This window comes from Sorex fumeus, unplaced genomic scaffold (assembly GCF_029834395.1).
Source record: "Sorex fumeus unplaced genomic scaffold, SorFum_2.1 ptg000013l, whole genome shotgun sequence".
In the NCBI taxonomy this organism is placed as follows: domain Eukaryota; kingdom Metazoa; phylum Chordata; class Mammalia; order Eulipotyphla; family Soricidae; genus Sorex; species Sorex fumeus.
The window spans coordinates 9,928,801-9,946,713 of NW_026606070.1; the positions used below are offsets into that span (position 1 = coordinate 9,928,801).

Genomic DNA, 17,913 nt, shown 5'->3' on the forward strand with positions numbered 1-17,913 from the left:
AGATCTAAATAATTCATAGAAATGCTATAAATAAAAGCAATCTATAAGGGCCCAGAGTGATAGAACAGTGGGTAAGGAGTTTGCCTTGCACACAGCTGACCCAAATTCAATCCCAGCAGCCAGTAAAGTCCCCTGAGTCCCACCAGGAATGACTGATGAGTACAGAGCCAGGAAGACGTTCTAAGCATTGCCCCACTGTGGCCAAAAACAAAAACAAAAAATGTTAGGGCAGATGTCAGTATATAAAAAGCAAGTATGTCTTTACAGTATTGTGAAATAATAATAATTCTGACACCATAGATCTCTTTCATCTCTCAAAGTACCTTGGGGACTTTCCACCTTGGTCCTTCAACCGCACTTTCAGAGTCATTAATAAAGTTTACTCTTTCAGAAAAGTCAATGAGTGAAAGACAGAAAAGATCACAGAACAGTTTTTGTTTTCATTTTGCTTTCTGTGTTTAGGCTTTAAATTACGGTTCCATGTTTTATATTTTGCTTTTCAAGGTAAGAAAAAGAAGTGTATATGCTAGGCAGAAATTACATACAGTATTAGAGATAAAGTAGAAAACTGAAAGAAAATCATATGACTCATGGGAGAAAAGAAGGGAGGCAGAAGATAATCAGCGACACCAGTCTCTAAAGCTCAAGTAGAGAGTAATATCAGAGACGGACTGAGGTGATGAGAGAGGGATAAAGTTTACACTTTGACATAAAACATATTCTGGGGACAGAATATACAGTCTAGCTACTGAACACTCTAGATCATGACTCCATGAGTAATTTTTTAATTTGTTTTTAAATAAATTTATAATTCAGTACCAGTAAACGGTTGGTTTTTACACCTACTTTGAATACTGATATATCTTATATTTATGAGTCGGGGCTGGAGCGATAGCACAGCGGGTAGGGCGTTCGCCTTACAAGCGGCCAACATGGCCGACCCGAGTTCGATTCCTCCGCCCCTCTCGGAGAGCCCGGCAAGCTACCGAGAGTATTCGATATGCCAGACACAGTAACAACAAAGTCTCCAATGGAGACGTTACTGGGCCCGCTCGAGCAAATCGACGATCAACGGGAGGGCCTTTACCTTTTTATGAGTTAAGTAAAAATTTCTCAGGCAAAAAGTAGGATAGTGAGTGAAAAATAGTTAAGAAGCCTTAATATATAACATAATGATGACAATTTACAAAATTGTGGTGGTATAAAATAACCTTATCAATACAAGGAACTTAAACACTATTATAATCATATTACCTAAATGATAACAATTTTAAATAAATAACAACTTTAAATGCTGCACTGTATATTTAAAAGCTTCAAAGCTTCTACATGAGAATATCTTAAATATGCTCATAAAGAAAACTGTATGCATGGTAATGATGTCAATTTTATTGTGATCAAATGCAGTATATACAAATGTCAAATAATGTTCTACAACTAAATGTATTATATGCCAGTTATTTATAAAAAAAAAAAAGCAAAAGCCCTCTACTTATTAAGCTACAGATAATAGGTGAATACCTCTTGATAATAATGGTGATATTCTCAAGAAAACATTAAATTTTTCTTTTATTATATTTAAATCATAAAATAGGAACATTTAACTTTTGTATTTCCATATAAAAAAAAATTCTCACAGAAGTAATGTCACGTCATTTTGGGGGAGAGGGTGTGGTGGTGCTTGGGCACGTCTAGCTATGCTCAGGGCTTAGTTCCTGGCTATGCTCAGGAATCACTCCTGGCAGGCTCGAGGACTATCTGGGGCTTCAGGGATCAAACCCAGGTCAACTGCATGCAAGATAAACAACCTACCCACCATACTATCACTCCGGCCCTGTCACGTTAATTTTTTTAACTGTTTTAAGACTCCTAGAAGTTTACAACAAAGTCTCTAAAGTTTAGTATTGCAGTTTTAAAGTAAAAGGCTTTTGTGCTATGGGCTAATAAAAAGTTCAAGAATCTTGCTTTTTTAAAATTCTAAATAAATAGTAGCACTATGAAATCCAAAACTGAATACATTATGGCACATGAAACTCTAAACCTAAACATTCCTATAACCTTGAACAAAGAAAAGAAGGAAGTGGAAGATAAGTCATCTATTTCCCTTCCTCTTTCTACTTTCCTACATGAAGTAAAAAATATAACTTATAAGATAGTTTAACTAAAGAAGCTAAAGGAATTTGATTTTATGCTATTTACAGTTCATCTTCTTTCACTTAGGACTGGGCTTCTCTAGAATAAGACATATTAATTGGGAAAAATGCCATTTTAACTTTTCAAAATGAATCCTGACATCTTAAATAACTCTAAAAAGTTTGATAGTCCTTTAAAACAGTAAAGTAAAACTCGAAGCCCAAATGTTTGGGTGCTGAATACCTCTCCTCCTCCACACACTCCTCAGGCACCCAGCTGCCTCCAGAATTAGTTCCTCAAGCCCGTGTGAAGTTCCCAGGCTAATCAAAAACCAATGTCTAGTGTGCACTGTATCCGATTAAGGAGGCTACATGCAATACAAAGAATGTTAGGTGAAAGTCTTAAGACCAGACACTACCCTCCACAACCAACAGTGTAGCTTTAAGTTCTTTCCTCGTCTATTTTCTCATAGTTAAATGAGGAAACTAAAATTAACTGCTACAAATAAGGGAAAATTAAAGACACGCTAACATTTTTTAAGATGTTGGTAATCTATATCAATTTTCAGTTAATACAGAATTTACCATATCTTCTGAAGAATTCTGAAAGTCTTAAACTTAATTCAATGCTTACCCACGACCCCCATTCCTATATTTAAACCCACATGCAATTCCTATGTAGTGATCAAAAAAGCAAAAATAGAATTCGCCTCAAAAACTCCATAACGGTCATCATAACTCCTGAAAAGAACACGGGTCTTGAAGATAGCTCAATAAGCAGGAGCCCAGACTGTAATCCCCACAGCATGTAGTGCCTGCTCTGCCAGCAGGAACATGTCCCAAACACCAACAAGTAGTGATGATAATAATAATGCATGCAATATTTACTAAGAGAGTCACTAACATGATAACAAATTTGGACTTGAATATATAAAGTGAAATTTCTCCTGCTAGAAATGTACAGGACTTTAAACAGTGATGTCCATTTTGAACACCATGAGTTGTTATAATAGGACCTTGTCCTTACAACCTCTTAACTTTCCTTAAGAATAAGGTTACATAGTGTCAAAAAGCCACATACATACAAACATTTGCTAATTCCCTTGTGCAATGTTTCTTAATTTCCCCTCTCAGTGAACTAAAAATCATGTATATGTAACACACTAGGTTTTGAAAAAAATTATTCATTTGGCTGGTATCAGAAAGATAGTGCAGTGGACAGGGTGCTGCCATCCACAATCACATCACATTCATCGTTCACATTCACATCCACAATCAGGATTCGATCCCCGGCACCCCATATGGTCCCCTGAGCTCCACCAGGAATAAGTCCTGAGCACAGAACCAAGAATAAGCTCTGAGCACAGCCAGGAGTGGTATAAAAATAAAACAAACAGGACAATCCTAAAAATTAATTCGCTTAGACTGAAATCCTAACAGTTTCTCCTTTGGACTGTATAAGCAGTATTTTGCTAAAAAATTAAAAATTAAAAATTTAACAACCAGTTAACCAGTCACTATAATTTAAACTATACTAGTTTTTTTAATTAAAAAAAACTTTTTAAACTCTTTAAATCTGCATTACTACATACATACTGCATACCATACCAGCTAATTATCTTACAAATGTCTATTACTGAATACAAAAGGGATTACTAAAAACATCTGTATAGTTAGGCATATGTACATCCTGCTTCTGAAAAATTCAAACCACATGTCCTACAGATCATGACTCAGTGCATCTTTTAAAAAAACAAAAAGTAGACCATTAACATTCAGTAGAAGAAGTTTTGTTACGACGGCCAAAGAATGAAAAAGTGGGTCATGGCCAGGGTACACAATCCCACTCTCTAGTCCTGAAACTGGGTACGTGAAAGTCATTTAAATACTATCTCAAAGCTTCCAGAAAGAATAGTAAAATCTAGACTAACCACTGAAAATACGCAATGATTATAAAAAGCTACAATCTTCCCTAATAATGACCCAGCTGCCAAAAATAATCACTGTCACTGTCCTCCCGTTGTTCATCTATTTGCTCGAGCGGGCCCAGTAACATTGTGAGACTGTTACTGTGTTTGGCATATAAGTAAGCACGGCATACAGGCAGGGAAAGGAGTATATAAGAAATATCTCTAACACAGTAAAATAAGGAATAAACGAATGTTAGGGAGGATAAATATTAGTTATTAACATAATTACATGACCTGTTACCCTCTGATCTGCTATGCCAGATTTAGAAATATCCTAGTACAAAAGAAAACACAATGTCCCTTTACCTAAAATATGAGCACCTTCAATACCAAACAGGAGGGGATAATGACATTTCCTCCTCCAGCACAGTAAGAAAATGAGGCTCCCTTCTTCCTGATGGCTCATTATCGAGACATCGGTGTGCCATTAAGCCTTGGTACTCTCAGTGACTCAAAAGAAAGCCAGGGTCAGATGAATAATTTCAATATCATTATTTTCTTCAAGATTAGGTACCCAGAAAATATACTAAGGAGCAACATTCTTCAATCCTTTTACACCTGAGGACTGGCACCAGTGTGCAGACCATTCTGAGGATCAGCAGTTTATAACCACTGTGGTACACAGCCAGTTTTCAACTTTTCCCTGTCTGCAGTGGTCCATTAAACTTTGGTGAGATTCCACTTGTTCCACTTGCTCTCTTCACAAGGTAACTCCAGCTAAACTGTTGGGGGGGAGGGAGGAGGACGACACCTACCAAGAAATGCAATGCAGCAGCAGCAACAAAAACACACTACTTATGCAGTCTCAACAGAAATCAAACAGGCTGGTAATTCAAATATTAATCTGGTGACATTTTCCATTCGTCTACATCAACATTTCCCAAAGTGGGCAAAACCATCCACTGTAGAGCTGGAAAGATCCAAGGGGAGCACTAGAAACCTTGTTGCAATTGAGGGAGCAGTTTCTATTTGTATTCTTAAAGCAAGTAGCTTTTCATGGGGTAACTGAGAAAAAAAATTTTCTGAAAAAGTGGAGAGAGGTCTAAAGATGTTGGGAACCACTGACCAAAACAATTCTTACCTAGATTATCCTCAAAGATCTCTATCCATATATTCTATTTTCTATAAAGGAAGGCAATGAAACACAGGGTCAGCCTGAACCTGAAAATCAGCTGAATAGCAGATATTAAATATGGTTGCTACCCAACCATTTTATAGTAAATTTAATAAATTTTTGTCTTCTGAACATCATCCAATTCAAAAACTCAGTATCTTAAAAAATATCTAACATTAGTATAGTTGGCCAAGTGATAAATGAGTAAAAACCAAACCTTACAAATTAAAAGGGACTTTTAATCTTGCTATAGAGAAAACTTTTCTCTATAAGAAATTACATCTGTAAAATGAATGTAATACGAGCAACAGTTATGACTCAGGGCATCAAAAGAAAGCAGCTTATTTAGCAGTAAAGAGGATTTCGTGGAAAAATAAAGACTGCAAGAAAGTCAACTACTTTTTAATTTGTTTGCTTTTCCATCACACCCAGCAGTGCTGGAGGTTGCTCCCGGCCATGCTGGGGAGACCATTCAGGGCCAAGGGTCGAGAACCAGAACCAGGCCTGTGGCATGAACCGCAGGTAAACTGTATTTTAAATGTGCCCTGAAAGATCCACTGTCAGTACACCAAGGGAGGCAGGTGTCTGCATTCTAAGCAAATGTAATAAGCTGAAAATTAATATTGAGTTGAGCTAGAGAAATAATACAGCAGATAAGGTGCTTTTTCTGCATGCGGCCAACCCAAATTCAATCCTCGATATCCCATATGGTTCCTTGGAGCACCACCAAGATTGATTCCTCGGTGTAGAGCCAAGAGTTAACACCTGAGCATCGCCAGGTGTGATCCAAAAACTTTTCCTAGAAAATTAATAAGAACCATGAAGAGTGCTGAAAATAACAAGTAACATACAATAAAAATATACCTAGAGATTGGTTGAGCTCATTCTGCAGACGGTCCTGAGAAGGAAAGGACAGACAGGGTTACAAGTCTGCCTTGCAAGGATTCTGGCTGGATCCCTGCTTCATCCCCAGCACCACACATACCAGAGTGCTGAGTCCAGCCTGGAGCGCCTGCAAACACCAGCAGATAGACCCTGATAATTCCCAGCACTTCGAGACATAAGCAACACCACATCCTCAGAAAGGATCCCAGGGGAGCTCCCAAAAAAAACATACACTACTCTTGGTTAAACAAATGAGGGTGACATGATCACATGTCCATTTCAGTAAAGAAAATGTATACTGGAAGGAACGGGAGAGTTAATTTGGTGTAGAGCCTGACCAGGGAAAGACCAGTTCCCATGAGAATAATTCTCCAAAGATATTAAGAACCCAGTTTAGAGCTAAACGCACTGAAAGCAAAACATATCCTGCACACATATCCTAAGTAAATCTTCTATCCATAAACTCAGAGAAGTACTGTCCTAACTCTTTCTCACATACCCTTTCCAATAAAAATTTCAAAATCAGTCTCTTTTCTTCTATTCAGCCTCAAAAAAAAAAACATGTTACAAATGAGTTACTGGAGAAAACAAATTATTGAAGTGACAAAACAATTCAGGTGGCATATCCTTTATTGTTGTGTTTTGTTTGTTTTTACATTGGGTTTTGGTCACAAGTGGCAGTGCCTGGGGGCTACTCCCAGTTTAGTGCTCAGAGAAGCAGAAGCGTGGGGTGCAAGGAATCAACTCCTGCATGCAAAGCACCCCCTCCGGCACCCTGAGCTATCTCCATGGCCCCAGAGGCGGCACAACCTTTGGAATCAAATATATTATTTGGTGGTAGGTATGGTAACTCCCGTAAACTATGTTATCCCTATCTAAAAAATAGTATCCCAAAATGACTTAAAATTGGGGGGAGGGGGGCAACCACACCCAGTGGTACTCAGCAGTTACTCCTGGCTCTGTGCTCAGAATCACTCCATACGGGATGCCAAGGATTGAACCCGAGTCCTCCATGTGCAATGCAAGCACCTTGCCTGCTATATCATCACTCAAGCCCCATGACTTACAATTTTGAGTTTTCATTTCCTTATCTCAAAGGGAACTACACAAGGTAATTAATGTTTAAGAAATGTTTTTTAGTGTGAGATTTTTAAAAAATCAAGTATTAACGTATAGTGACACTGGTTAAGAACTCAAAAGCATGACAATCAAACTCCATCCTTTCACTAAGGTCTTTCAGCCCTTAAACTGCTCACTGATAACCCTCCTCTACTTCCCACCCACTGGGCTCCACTGTTCTGCTCTTATCAAAATGAGCAGTAAAAAGCAGCTACACAGAAACATTCAGAGAACATTTTAATAGCAAGAGATGCCCAGGCTCGTTGTATCCACTTTACTTTCTTCTTGAGCAGCATTTCTTAACCAGAGGCCATATGGCCCCAGAGGGCCCCAGGAATATTCCAAGAGGACCACATGTGAAAATCAAGTAAACAAGGACTTGTGGCAAAAGATGGGGGGAGGGGAAGAGCCAGCAGGAAGGAAACAAGGTCGGAAGGATCCCAGTCAGAAAAGGGTTGAGAAACACAGCTCTAGAGGAAACAGGTTAAAATGACACAATGCAAACTACCAGAATTGGAATTAGCAGCTGGCCCAACTTCAAGTTTAATCTTTTTCCAATAGCCACCTCTAAGAAGGCATCATTTCAAAGATTTAATTAAATATTTAAATAATTATGCAAAGTAGAAAGAATCCTTTTGTTTGGGAGGGAGGGGAGCACATAAGGCTGTGGCTCAGGATTTATTCCTGTCCGCACGCAGGGAACACTCCTTGGAGGTGCTCAGGAGACAATACGGGGTTGCCAGGAATTGAACCCAAGTCAGTCACAGGCAAGGCAAGTGTCCTACCCACTGTACTATCACTACAGTCCACAGCAACTGTTTCTTACTTTAAAATAATATTTATTCCAAAATGACTAAGACTTACTGTTACATGAATTCTACAATACGGGTACAAATCAAAAATTTCAAAAACAAAGTCTCAGTAGAAAGACCCAACAACCACTTTGCTGCAGAGAAACTTGACACTCTTGGTAGAAATGTGCTGACTGCTTTTATTCGTAAAGATGATACACACAAAGGGAGAACCTCCAAATTAACTAAGTGCCCAACTACTTAAAATGACTTTGTCATTAACCACTCAACTTCCAGCTCAGTACCATAAAGATAACAAACTTTTGGGGGAATGAATGGTTCACCAGACACAGGACAAACAAAAAAATGACAAGTCCCAAGTCCTCAAAAATGCTCCAAATCCATAAAGATGAAACATTACAAAACTCTGAAACTGTTATGTAAGATGGTTAATTTCAGATTACATGTCAAGAAGGAGGCCATCATTTTGGTAGCTACCCCATGTGTATAGTGAATGTTTTAGTTCAATTTCTGATAAAAGGTAAAGGTAAAGGCCCTCCCGTTGATCGTCGATTTGCTCGAGCGGGCCCAGTAACGTCTCCATTGGAGACTTTGTTGTTACTGTGTCTGGCATATAGAATACTCTCGGGAGCTTGCCGGGCTCTCCGAGAGGGGCGGAGGAATCGAACTCGGGTCGGCCATGTTGGCCGCTTGTAAGGCGAACGCCCTTACCCGCTGTGCTATCGCTCCAGCCCCAATTTCTGATAAAAAGGAAAATAGAAGAGAGGGCGAGCCAAGACAAGACACGAGATTAGTAAAGAACACTGAAGACCCAGAATGAACGTAAGAACAGATATTTAATAGTAATAAAATGAGGGGCATTTTTGACGTTTTTTACAGCAGACCCCATGAGGGAAAGATACCAAAAATAGTAATTTTAAATAAATATGTATTCCGGGATCAGAGTGATAATACATCAGGAAAAGCCTAAACACAAATGGTGTGGCAAAACAAAACACAAATATACACATATACACACACACATTTCAGCAGACACTCAAGATTATATTCTAGAAGATATCCCTACAATACAAAAGATGATTCAGATTCTATGTAATGAACTTTTTCACAAGGAACTTTCATTTTATTGTGAAAGAGTATTTCAAAAATTTGCACCACCAGGAGTAGACCCTTGAGCAAAGAGGCAGAAACAGCTGCTGAGCAACACCGGGTGTGGCCAAAAACACAAAAAAGAATGACATGCTGGCCCAGGACTAATAGCACAAGACCTTAAAGAACTGCTCCCTTACAAGCCTATGGTCAGCAGTTCAAATCCCTGGTGTTCTACGTGCTCTGAGTTCAAGTTGGCAGCTCTGCCCTTCGAGCCTAGCAGTCAGTTCTCTGCAATACCTGGCACAAGTGATTTCTGGCCACTCCACAGTCCTGTGTAGGTACCACCCAAAGGGGTGCACCACGATGAAAAAGATGTTTGAGCACCACAATCCGAAAGTGCAACCTCTGACAAGCATGTGTTTGACCAATGTTGGTCAGCAACAAACACTGACTCGTGCACCTCAACTACAAACGGGAGCCCAAGTGGGAATCTACAAGCACTGCAACCAACGGAGAACAAGCCCCGGGCACTCAAACCTGAAGAGAGCCATTGGACAGTCACACTGTCAGGGGGGCTGTAAACCCCCAGTCATTAGAACAATAATGAAGGAAAGAGAAGTCAACAAGGTTTTTTAAAAAGCATAATGAACAGATAGTTCAAAGGTCTTGGAGTATGTCCTGCTTGGAGAAGCCTCATTCAATCCCCTGCACTGTACAGACAGTCCAACACAGCCAGGACCATACCCCACCCCAGCCCCAACAAACACACACACACACATAAACCCAGAGTGGCTGGAAATAGCCCCTAAATACCACCAGGTTTGACACAAAAACAAAAACAAAGCAAAACAAAAACAGCAATTAATACTGAGCCTCTAGAATTTTACTATCTCTTAGGAGAGATGAGAAAAGAATAGTAATTAACCATCTTTGTGTTTCTGAGTGCTTACATAATTGTATCTTAAGACAAACGATAACAATGTGATGAGAAAAAAAATAGCCACAAAGGATCACAGGTAGTCAAGGAGTTGAATTACACAGGCAAAAGCTGAGTAATAGGCAAACAGATGATCTGGCAACAGGTCAGGGAATGTAATGCACTATAGATAAAGGAAGTAATTATTAAGAAATAAGATTTTAAAAGGTAAGAGACTGAGCATGGATAATCATTACTGCCAACACCCCCTCACCCCACCACCAAAAAAAAAAAATTGGGGGCAGCTGCAGTGATAGCTCAGTGTGTAGGGCGCTTGCCTTGCACGTAGCCTACAGGGGTTCAATCCCTAGAATCCCATTTGGCTCCCTCAAGCACCACCAGGAGTGAGTGACTCCTGAGTGTAGAGCCAGGAGTAAACCCTGAGTATCACTGGGTGTGGCCCAAAAACTTAAAAAAAAAAAAAGACTTCACACGGTCACTAAACTTCACTCCCTCCCCCATCTTCTTGAAATACTGCGACTTCAAAGCCTGAGATTCTCCAGCATCCTCCTACCCCTCAACAGCTTTTTATTCTTTGCTGCCTTACCCAAAATTAAGGCTCTCAGGTCTGGTTCCTGGATGAGCAGAAATAGTACTAGGGAGGAAACTGGCAGGAATGCAAATCAGGAGGCCAGGCTCACCAATCTTGTTTTATCAGGCCCTCCCAAATCACTCTGATGAATGTTAATGTTTCAAACTAATATGCTGGAGTCCTCCAAGAACAGCCGCATCTTCTCATTCTGCAGTTTCTCCCTAAATCCATCCTCTCCTACAGCCCTAAATAACAACCAAAAACACTCACTAATCAAAAGTACCTATCTCTAAACCCAGACACCTTTGCTAAATCTCAGAATACTCAAATTCTCAATCTGACATTTCCCTGCCTTCTCTAAGGTCTATATGCCTACATATTGGAGGCCTTACTAATCTCTCACCCCCAAAATCTGATTCTTACTCTATTCTTCCCATTCTCAATAAAAGCTACCACCATTCATAAGCTACATAAATCATTCTCGAACCCCTTACAATTACCACTCCTCATCTAATCCACATACAAATTTTCACACTGCCACCATTTAAACTAATCACCTAATTTATGCACCTCTCGATCATTCTCTATCTAGCAACCACCATGATCTTTCAAAAACATAAATTGGGGAATATCAGTGTACTAAATTTAAATCCTTCCTTGCTTCCCCTTATATTTTCAGATAAAAATCTAAAATCTTCACCATGGCATGTCCTGGGCCTGGTCACCTCCTCAATATCATCCTCGGTCCTACTTCCCAGTGACTTATACACTCCAGCCCACAGCTCAGGGCAAATTTCACTCCTAAAATTCTTCCCCATATAGGGAGTTCTGTGGGCTGGAGCGATAGCACAGCAGTAGGGCGTTTGCCTTGCACGCAGCCAACATGGCCGACTAGAGTTCGATTTCTCCGCCCCTCTCGGAGAGCCCCGCAAGCTACCGAGAGTATCTCGCCCGCACGGCAGAGCCTGGCAAGCTCCCCGTGACGTATTCGATATGCCAGGCACAGTAACAACAAAGTCTCCAATGGAGACGTTACTGGGCCCGCTAGAGCAAATCGACGAACAACGGGAGGGCCTTTACCTTTATAGGGAGTTCTACTCTACACCACTTTCACACTGGTGCCTTTATCTAACTTAACCTCGCATCTCAGATTTCTGCCAAAATATATTTAAAATAGAAAAAACTTCTGATCCTCCAAAATAAACTGATTCAAGTTATTACAAAACCCCATGCTTTTAGCTCACAACTCTCAAAATTGCTAACTAAGCATTCTTAATTTCTGTTTAACATTAATCTACATTAGACAGCAGGTTCTATAAGGCTAGAGAAGTATGTAGCTGTCCACTATTCACGCAGCACTTAGTACAGAACACAACACACCAACAGCATCTGATTGTTATAAGTAGTAATACTTGACTGTCTCTGGTCTGTCTTTTCTCAGGATCTGTAGCTTACAAATGATTTGGGAGTCACAGACAATTTCTGTGAATGTTATCATGCTAACATCCATCATTTTCCTAGAGATTTATAGGACAAAATCACATGCATTTCTCTGTACCTTCCAGTTAAAAATAAGAATTAGTTAACATTTACTCTAAATTCATTCCCCCTAATCTAAGCAGTGAACTCTAATGGTGCTGAGTTACTCTGACATAACTCTAGCAAAATTCTTGGGCTCCAATTACTGAGTTTCAACAACCTTCTTTGTTCATTTCAGAATTCTTTTTTTGTTTCATTTTCGGGGGGGGGGGGGGGGTTGTGTGTCACATCAAGCAGTGCACAGCTACTCCTGGCTCTGTGCTCAGGGGTCACTCCAGGCAGAGGTCAGGGAACCATATGCATTGCCCCAGGGATCAAACCCAGGCCAGCCACATGGAAACCAAGCACTTTAATTCCAGTACTATCTCTCTAGCCTTGCATGCCAGAAATTCTTATCTAAGCAACCATATTCAAAAATACTGTACCTTGCAGCCCCCCACAACCGAATGTTAGAGTACCATAATATATTACTGATAGTATCCCAGTTCTAAGCTCCCTCACATTATTTAGTCCAATGATATGTAAGCACCAAAGACTTTTTAAAAATAGTCCCCCCTACAGCAGAATCAACTTCTTCCTATTATCAGTCAATATTAAATGCCTCTGAATAGCACAGAAGGCTGACAGAAGCTCGCAGTCAAAACAAAATAGTATGCTTTAATAGAAACTTGGCAGCTTACACTGAATTGCAAGTGTCTAACAATTTAAAAATATTTCAAGCTGAAACGTACCTATACCTCTACCTCATCTCTATAGCCCAAATTTGGACTTGGTTAGCATGTCCCCCTGAAATTGTGTTTTAGTAAACCCATGAAAAAGTCCCACTTTGATAGCAGTCCTCTAAACTTTGAGTAGATCCTAAAAAAAGTGTAATTTTCACCATGCTCAAGCATAAAAAAATATATTTGACTAGAAAAAGATACAAAACATTTCAGCAATCAGTTCAATGCTTCGTTATAATACAACTGAAGAATAGTTGAGAATCTGTTTTTATGATCTAAATATGGGGGTAAGCAGGTAATATCGAGGCTACAGCACACATCTTGTTGCATACACGAAATCCCCAGTTCGATCCCTGGCACCATAAAAGCTTCCTGCTGGATACAGCTGTTGGCCTGCACAGCATATCATCAAGGCGTCCTCATCAGGAATGGTTTCCCAGGGACATACGCATCACTGGGGCCCACTGAAGTTTCACAAAATTTTTTTTTAATTTAGTCCCACAAATTTTTTTAATTTAATGTATACTATATAGATAATAAGTGCGTGTAAATATCTGAATACAAATATAACAGACATATAGTTGATCATTATTTAAGAATTCCATAAACTTAAACTCACCTAAAATTCATTCCTATGCCCAAAATCAATACAATAGCCCCAAATCTGCAGTAGTACTTTGACTGTAACATGAAACATGCACATACTACTGGATATTTTTAATGGGGCAGCTGGAATCAGTACTGCAACATCACTGGTTTTCTGCCTTCTAAACTCAGACTACAAGCAAATGATTCTTTCAACGTCTAGTTCGTGTCATATATTTCTTATATCTGTATTTTTAACTTACTTTGTTCAGTAACTGGCTGGAGTGACAGTACAGTGGGTAGGGCATTTGCCTTGCACGCAGTCCACGCAGGCGGGCTGAGTTCGATTCCTCTGCCCCTCTCAGAGAGCCCGGCAAGCTACCGAGAGTATCTCGCTCCCAAGGCAAAGCCTAGCAAGCTACCGTGATGTATTCCATATGCCAAACAGAGTAACAATAAGTGTCATGATGGAGACTTTACTGAGCCTGCTTGAGCAAATCGATGAACAATGGGAGGACAGTGCTACAGTGCTAACATGACTGTGAAGGGCCCAGAAAGATAGCTCAAAGAACTGGAGTGCATGCTTCACCTGGGGACCCGTAGGTCCAGTAGCCATTCCTCCCAACTAGAGTCAGGAGTAGCAACCTGGGTGTGGCCCCAAACCAAACAATTCCTCAATCATAGTGCCAAAGTACTATCTAGCACAACACCAGCACAAGAAAGCTTGTGTATATGAGATAATGCTTCTTTTAAGCATGAATTAGTGTCACTGGCCATTAGCTCAATATTCATATCGCTTAGTCAACAATATATACATCTTCAATTAGAAACACACATAAAATTATGTGTATACATGTAAACACTATTGGGCTGGAATGATAGCAAAGTGGATAGGGCATTTACCTTGCGCGCAGCCAACCCAGGTTCAATTCCTCCGCCCCTCTTGGAGAGCCCAGCAAGCTACTAAGAGTATCTCGCCCGCACGGCAAAACCTCACAAGCTACCCGTGACGTATTCGATATGCCAAACACAGTAAAAAGTCTCACAATTTGTTGTGAGACGTTACTGGTGCCCACTCGAGCAAATCGATGAGGAACGGGAGGACAGTGCTACATGTAAACAACAAAAAGTGTGAGCAAAGGCTTGAGGTATCCTACTCCTGTATTTCTCCTCAGAGCAATGGTTCTTCTGTATTCACACTCACCACTCAAGAACTAAGAAGAGGGGCCAGATTATAGCTCAATGGCAGAGGGCAGGCTTTACATGTGCATGGTCATGAAAACCCACATAAGTGACCAAGAAAAAGGGAAACTAAATACAGAATATACATATTACTAAATATGTGTTGCGTGTGTAAGTATGGGGGGAAGGAAGGAGAGAGCATCACATTTATTTTAGATTCAAAGACACTGCAGAGGTCATTCAGAGTTAGCAGGCTATGTTTCCAATAGCATGACAAAAACACTTCAGGGCACATAATCTATGAGGTCTAGGCCCCTTTATAAACAACGCTGATTCAAAGCAAGAAGTATTAAAAACTTACTAAGTTTGTGTTCTGGTCAATCATAGCTTCCTTCTACCCTTTTTTTCCACTCAACGGCATACCTCCCCCTAATTCACATATTCTGAACTCAAAAGCCTTTTTGCCAGTAATTTCTCTAATGGCATAATGATGCAAACAACTGTCAATTACTGAATCCAGCTTGTGCTTAAATGTCTTACTTAAATTGAGGCATTACTGATTTGGAAGGGATGAGGGATATTAAAGTACCTGAGTACAGCGGGCAGGGCGCTTGCCTTGCATGTGGTTGACCAGAGTTCCCACCCAGCATGGTATCTATCCTGGCCCATGGCTTTGAGCACCGCTAGGAGTGATCTCTGAGCGCAGAGCCAAGAGTGAGCCCTGAAAACCACTGCCTGCAGCCCAAATACCAAAAGAGCGGTCATGATGGAGAAGGAAACCAAATACATATCATTTCTGTTGTGCATATGCTGGGAAGCAATGAAATATACCAGGAAAGAAAATCTGGATTTGAGCCTCTCCTCTGGAGAAGGCTGAAAGCCTAGTACCAGAAGTTATCACGGGATGAAGTCCCATCTTCCAAAAGACTTTCTAAATCCCTGCTTCCTTCTAGTATTTGATTAGGAGGCTGTCCAATAGAAATGGCAAACCTATGTTAACGGGGCACAGTGACAGCAGCAGTTTGTGGGAGGTCTGGAGTGTTAAGTGAGGACACCCCTTCTGGAATTTTTATTTTCATTTCACAGTACGACTTCTATGATAGGATATGCTTAGCAGTACTAGAAGCTACAAATCAGAAATCCAGTAATGAGAAATGAGGGCTTTATTTCTAGTAAATAAAAGACCTCCTAGAATTCAGTAAAATGGGCGTAACGCCACTCAAATCAAGTGCAAATAAAGTCCAGCAAGTCAAAGAAGGAAGACATCGGGGTTAGTATCTGCATCATCTCAAAACCCAACACGACTTGAAATCCATGTAAATTTTTTTAAAGGGGGGAGGGGGGGGCGTACAGCACAGTTAAAAAAAAATAAACATCAAGACCAACCACCAAACACTTATTCTTTTGAGAAGCTAAACGACGCCCTTTTGCAAACCTCTCCAAGGTCCAGCCAGGAGATAGGGGACCCACGGACATCTAACACCTGCCCCCCCAACAATTTCTACATGACACCTCTGGCGGCTACTTCGGAGGGCGGGGATGGAAGGGGACCCGCGGTTTCTCTTTGGCGCGGATCCGCTTTCCGCGTACCCTGCGACAGACACGGGGCAGAAACGCTCTCCGGGAACGCCAAGGTCCGGCGGACGGAGGGACGGGGCGACCCAGCTCCCGTCTCCCAGGGTCTCCCCGAGCCCGGGTGGGGAACCCCGGGAAGGGACCGGGCCCGGGTCCAGCAGCTGCTTGACCCCCGGGGTCAGCTCTCTCGGTGGGGGGTCGGGTCGGGGGTGGGGGGGGGCTAAGGTCAAGAGCGTGGCCGTGCAGCCCGGGGCGCCGAGGACCCCGGCGGGGCGCGCGGGGCGCGAGGGACACGCGCGAGCGCGCGCGCGGGGACCGCTTGACAGGCGCGCGCCGAGGCGAGGCGGCCGCTTCCGTCGCCGACTCCGAGCGCCCCGCGGGTGCGGGCAGCGGGTCCGAGTAACCGCGGGTCCGAGCGACCCGCCGCCAGGTGAACCGTGGGGGGCGGACCCCGCGGGGCCCGGGACACCCCCCCCGCCCCGACTCGCGGCCCCTCCGCGCGCGCGCGCGGAAAGCGCCGAGCCCCGGAGGGCAGCGAGCGCCGAGCGGCCCCGCCGCGACACCGCGCCGCGCCGCCACCGCGGTGCCCGCGCCCGGCCCGGCGTCCCAGGAGGGTCGGCAACCGCCACACACACCCCTCCTCCTCCTCCTCCTCTTCATCCTCCTCCTCCTCTTCATCCTCCTCCTCCTCTTCATCCTCCTCCTCCTCCTCCTCCTCCTCCTCACGGGCGCAGCCGCTCACGCGCCGCCCGCACCTGCCCGCCCGGCCGCCCGCCCGCGCGCGCCTACCTTCGGCCAGCGACTCCTCCAGCGTGACCTGGTGGCGGCCCACGGCGAACACCCGGACCCCCACGGACGAGCCGCCGGAGCCCACGCCGACCCCGCCGCCGCCCGCCGCGCCGCCGCCGCCGCCGCCGCCCGCCGTGCCGCCGCCGCCGCCACCGCCGCCGCCGCCGCCGCCGCCCTCGGAGCGGGGCATCCGCGAGAACTTCTTCATGGTGGCGCGCGCCCCGCCGGCCCCGCGACTGGCGGCCGCCCCGAGGTGCGAGCGCTGCGGCCCGCCCCGCCTCACATCCCGCGCGCGCGCCGCCCGCGCCGCCCGGGCTCGCCGGCAGCAGCTGCCGCGGCGGGGAGGGCGGGGCGGGGCGGAGCGGGGTGGGACGGGACGGGGCGGGGCGGGGCGGGGAGGGGAGGGGAGGGGGCGGGGCGAGCGCGCGCGGGGCGGAAGTCGGGGGCGGCCCCGGCGAGGGAAGGAGTGAGGGGGCGGGGCAGGGAGGCCCGGCTCGGGTCGCGGCGGCCGCCCGAGCTGCGCGCCGCCCGCCACTCGCGGCTGTTTGGCGGCGACGCCGCGGCGAACGCTCGCCCCTCCTCCCCCCCCCCACCACCACCACACTCCCCACGCCCCGAGCCGGGCGCCCCGCGCAGGCGCGCCGCCCGCGCCGCCGGAAGTGACGGTTCCGGCTCTTGTCACGTGGGAGGGGGCGCGGGGAGGGGGGGGCGCTGGGGGGGGGCCGGAGGGAGGGAAATGAGGATGCGGACCGCTGGGCGGGAGGGTGAGCTCTCGGGATGCACCCCGGTTCTTTGCGGGGGGGGTTCCTCTGCAGAAAGGCGCCCCGGGAAGGCCAGGAGGGCTCTGCGTCGGGAGTCGGGATGTCACTCCGAGCGCGTCCCTGCCGGC

At 44.1% G+C, this 17,913-nt stretch overlaps 1 protein-coding gene across 1 annotated transcript in view; it reads right to left on the reverse strand.

Moving 5' to 3' along the window:
• Nucleotides 1–17,324, reverse strand: part of BMP2K (BMP2 inducible kinase) — a 107,852-nt gene extending 90,528 nt beyond the window's left edge. Inside the window, exon 1 of the mRNA XM_056111228.1 lies at nucleotides 17,025–17,324. Coding sequence (XP_055967203.1) covers nucleotides 17,025–17,232 — 208 coding nt within the window. The 5' untranslated portion in view covers nucleotides 17,233–17,324. The remainder of the gene's footprint in view (nucleotides 1–17,024) is intronic.
• Between the last annotated feature and the right edge of the window lie 589 nt (nucleotides 17,325–17,913).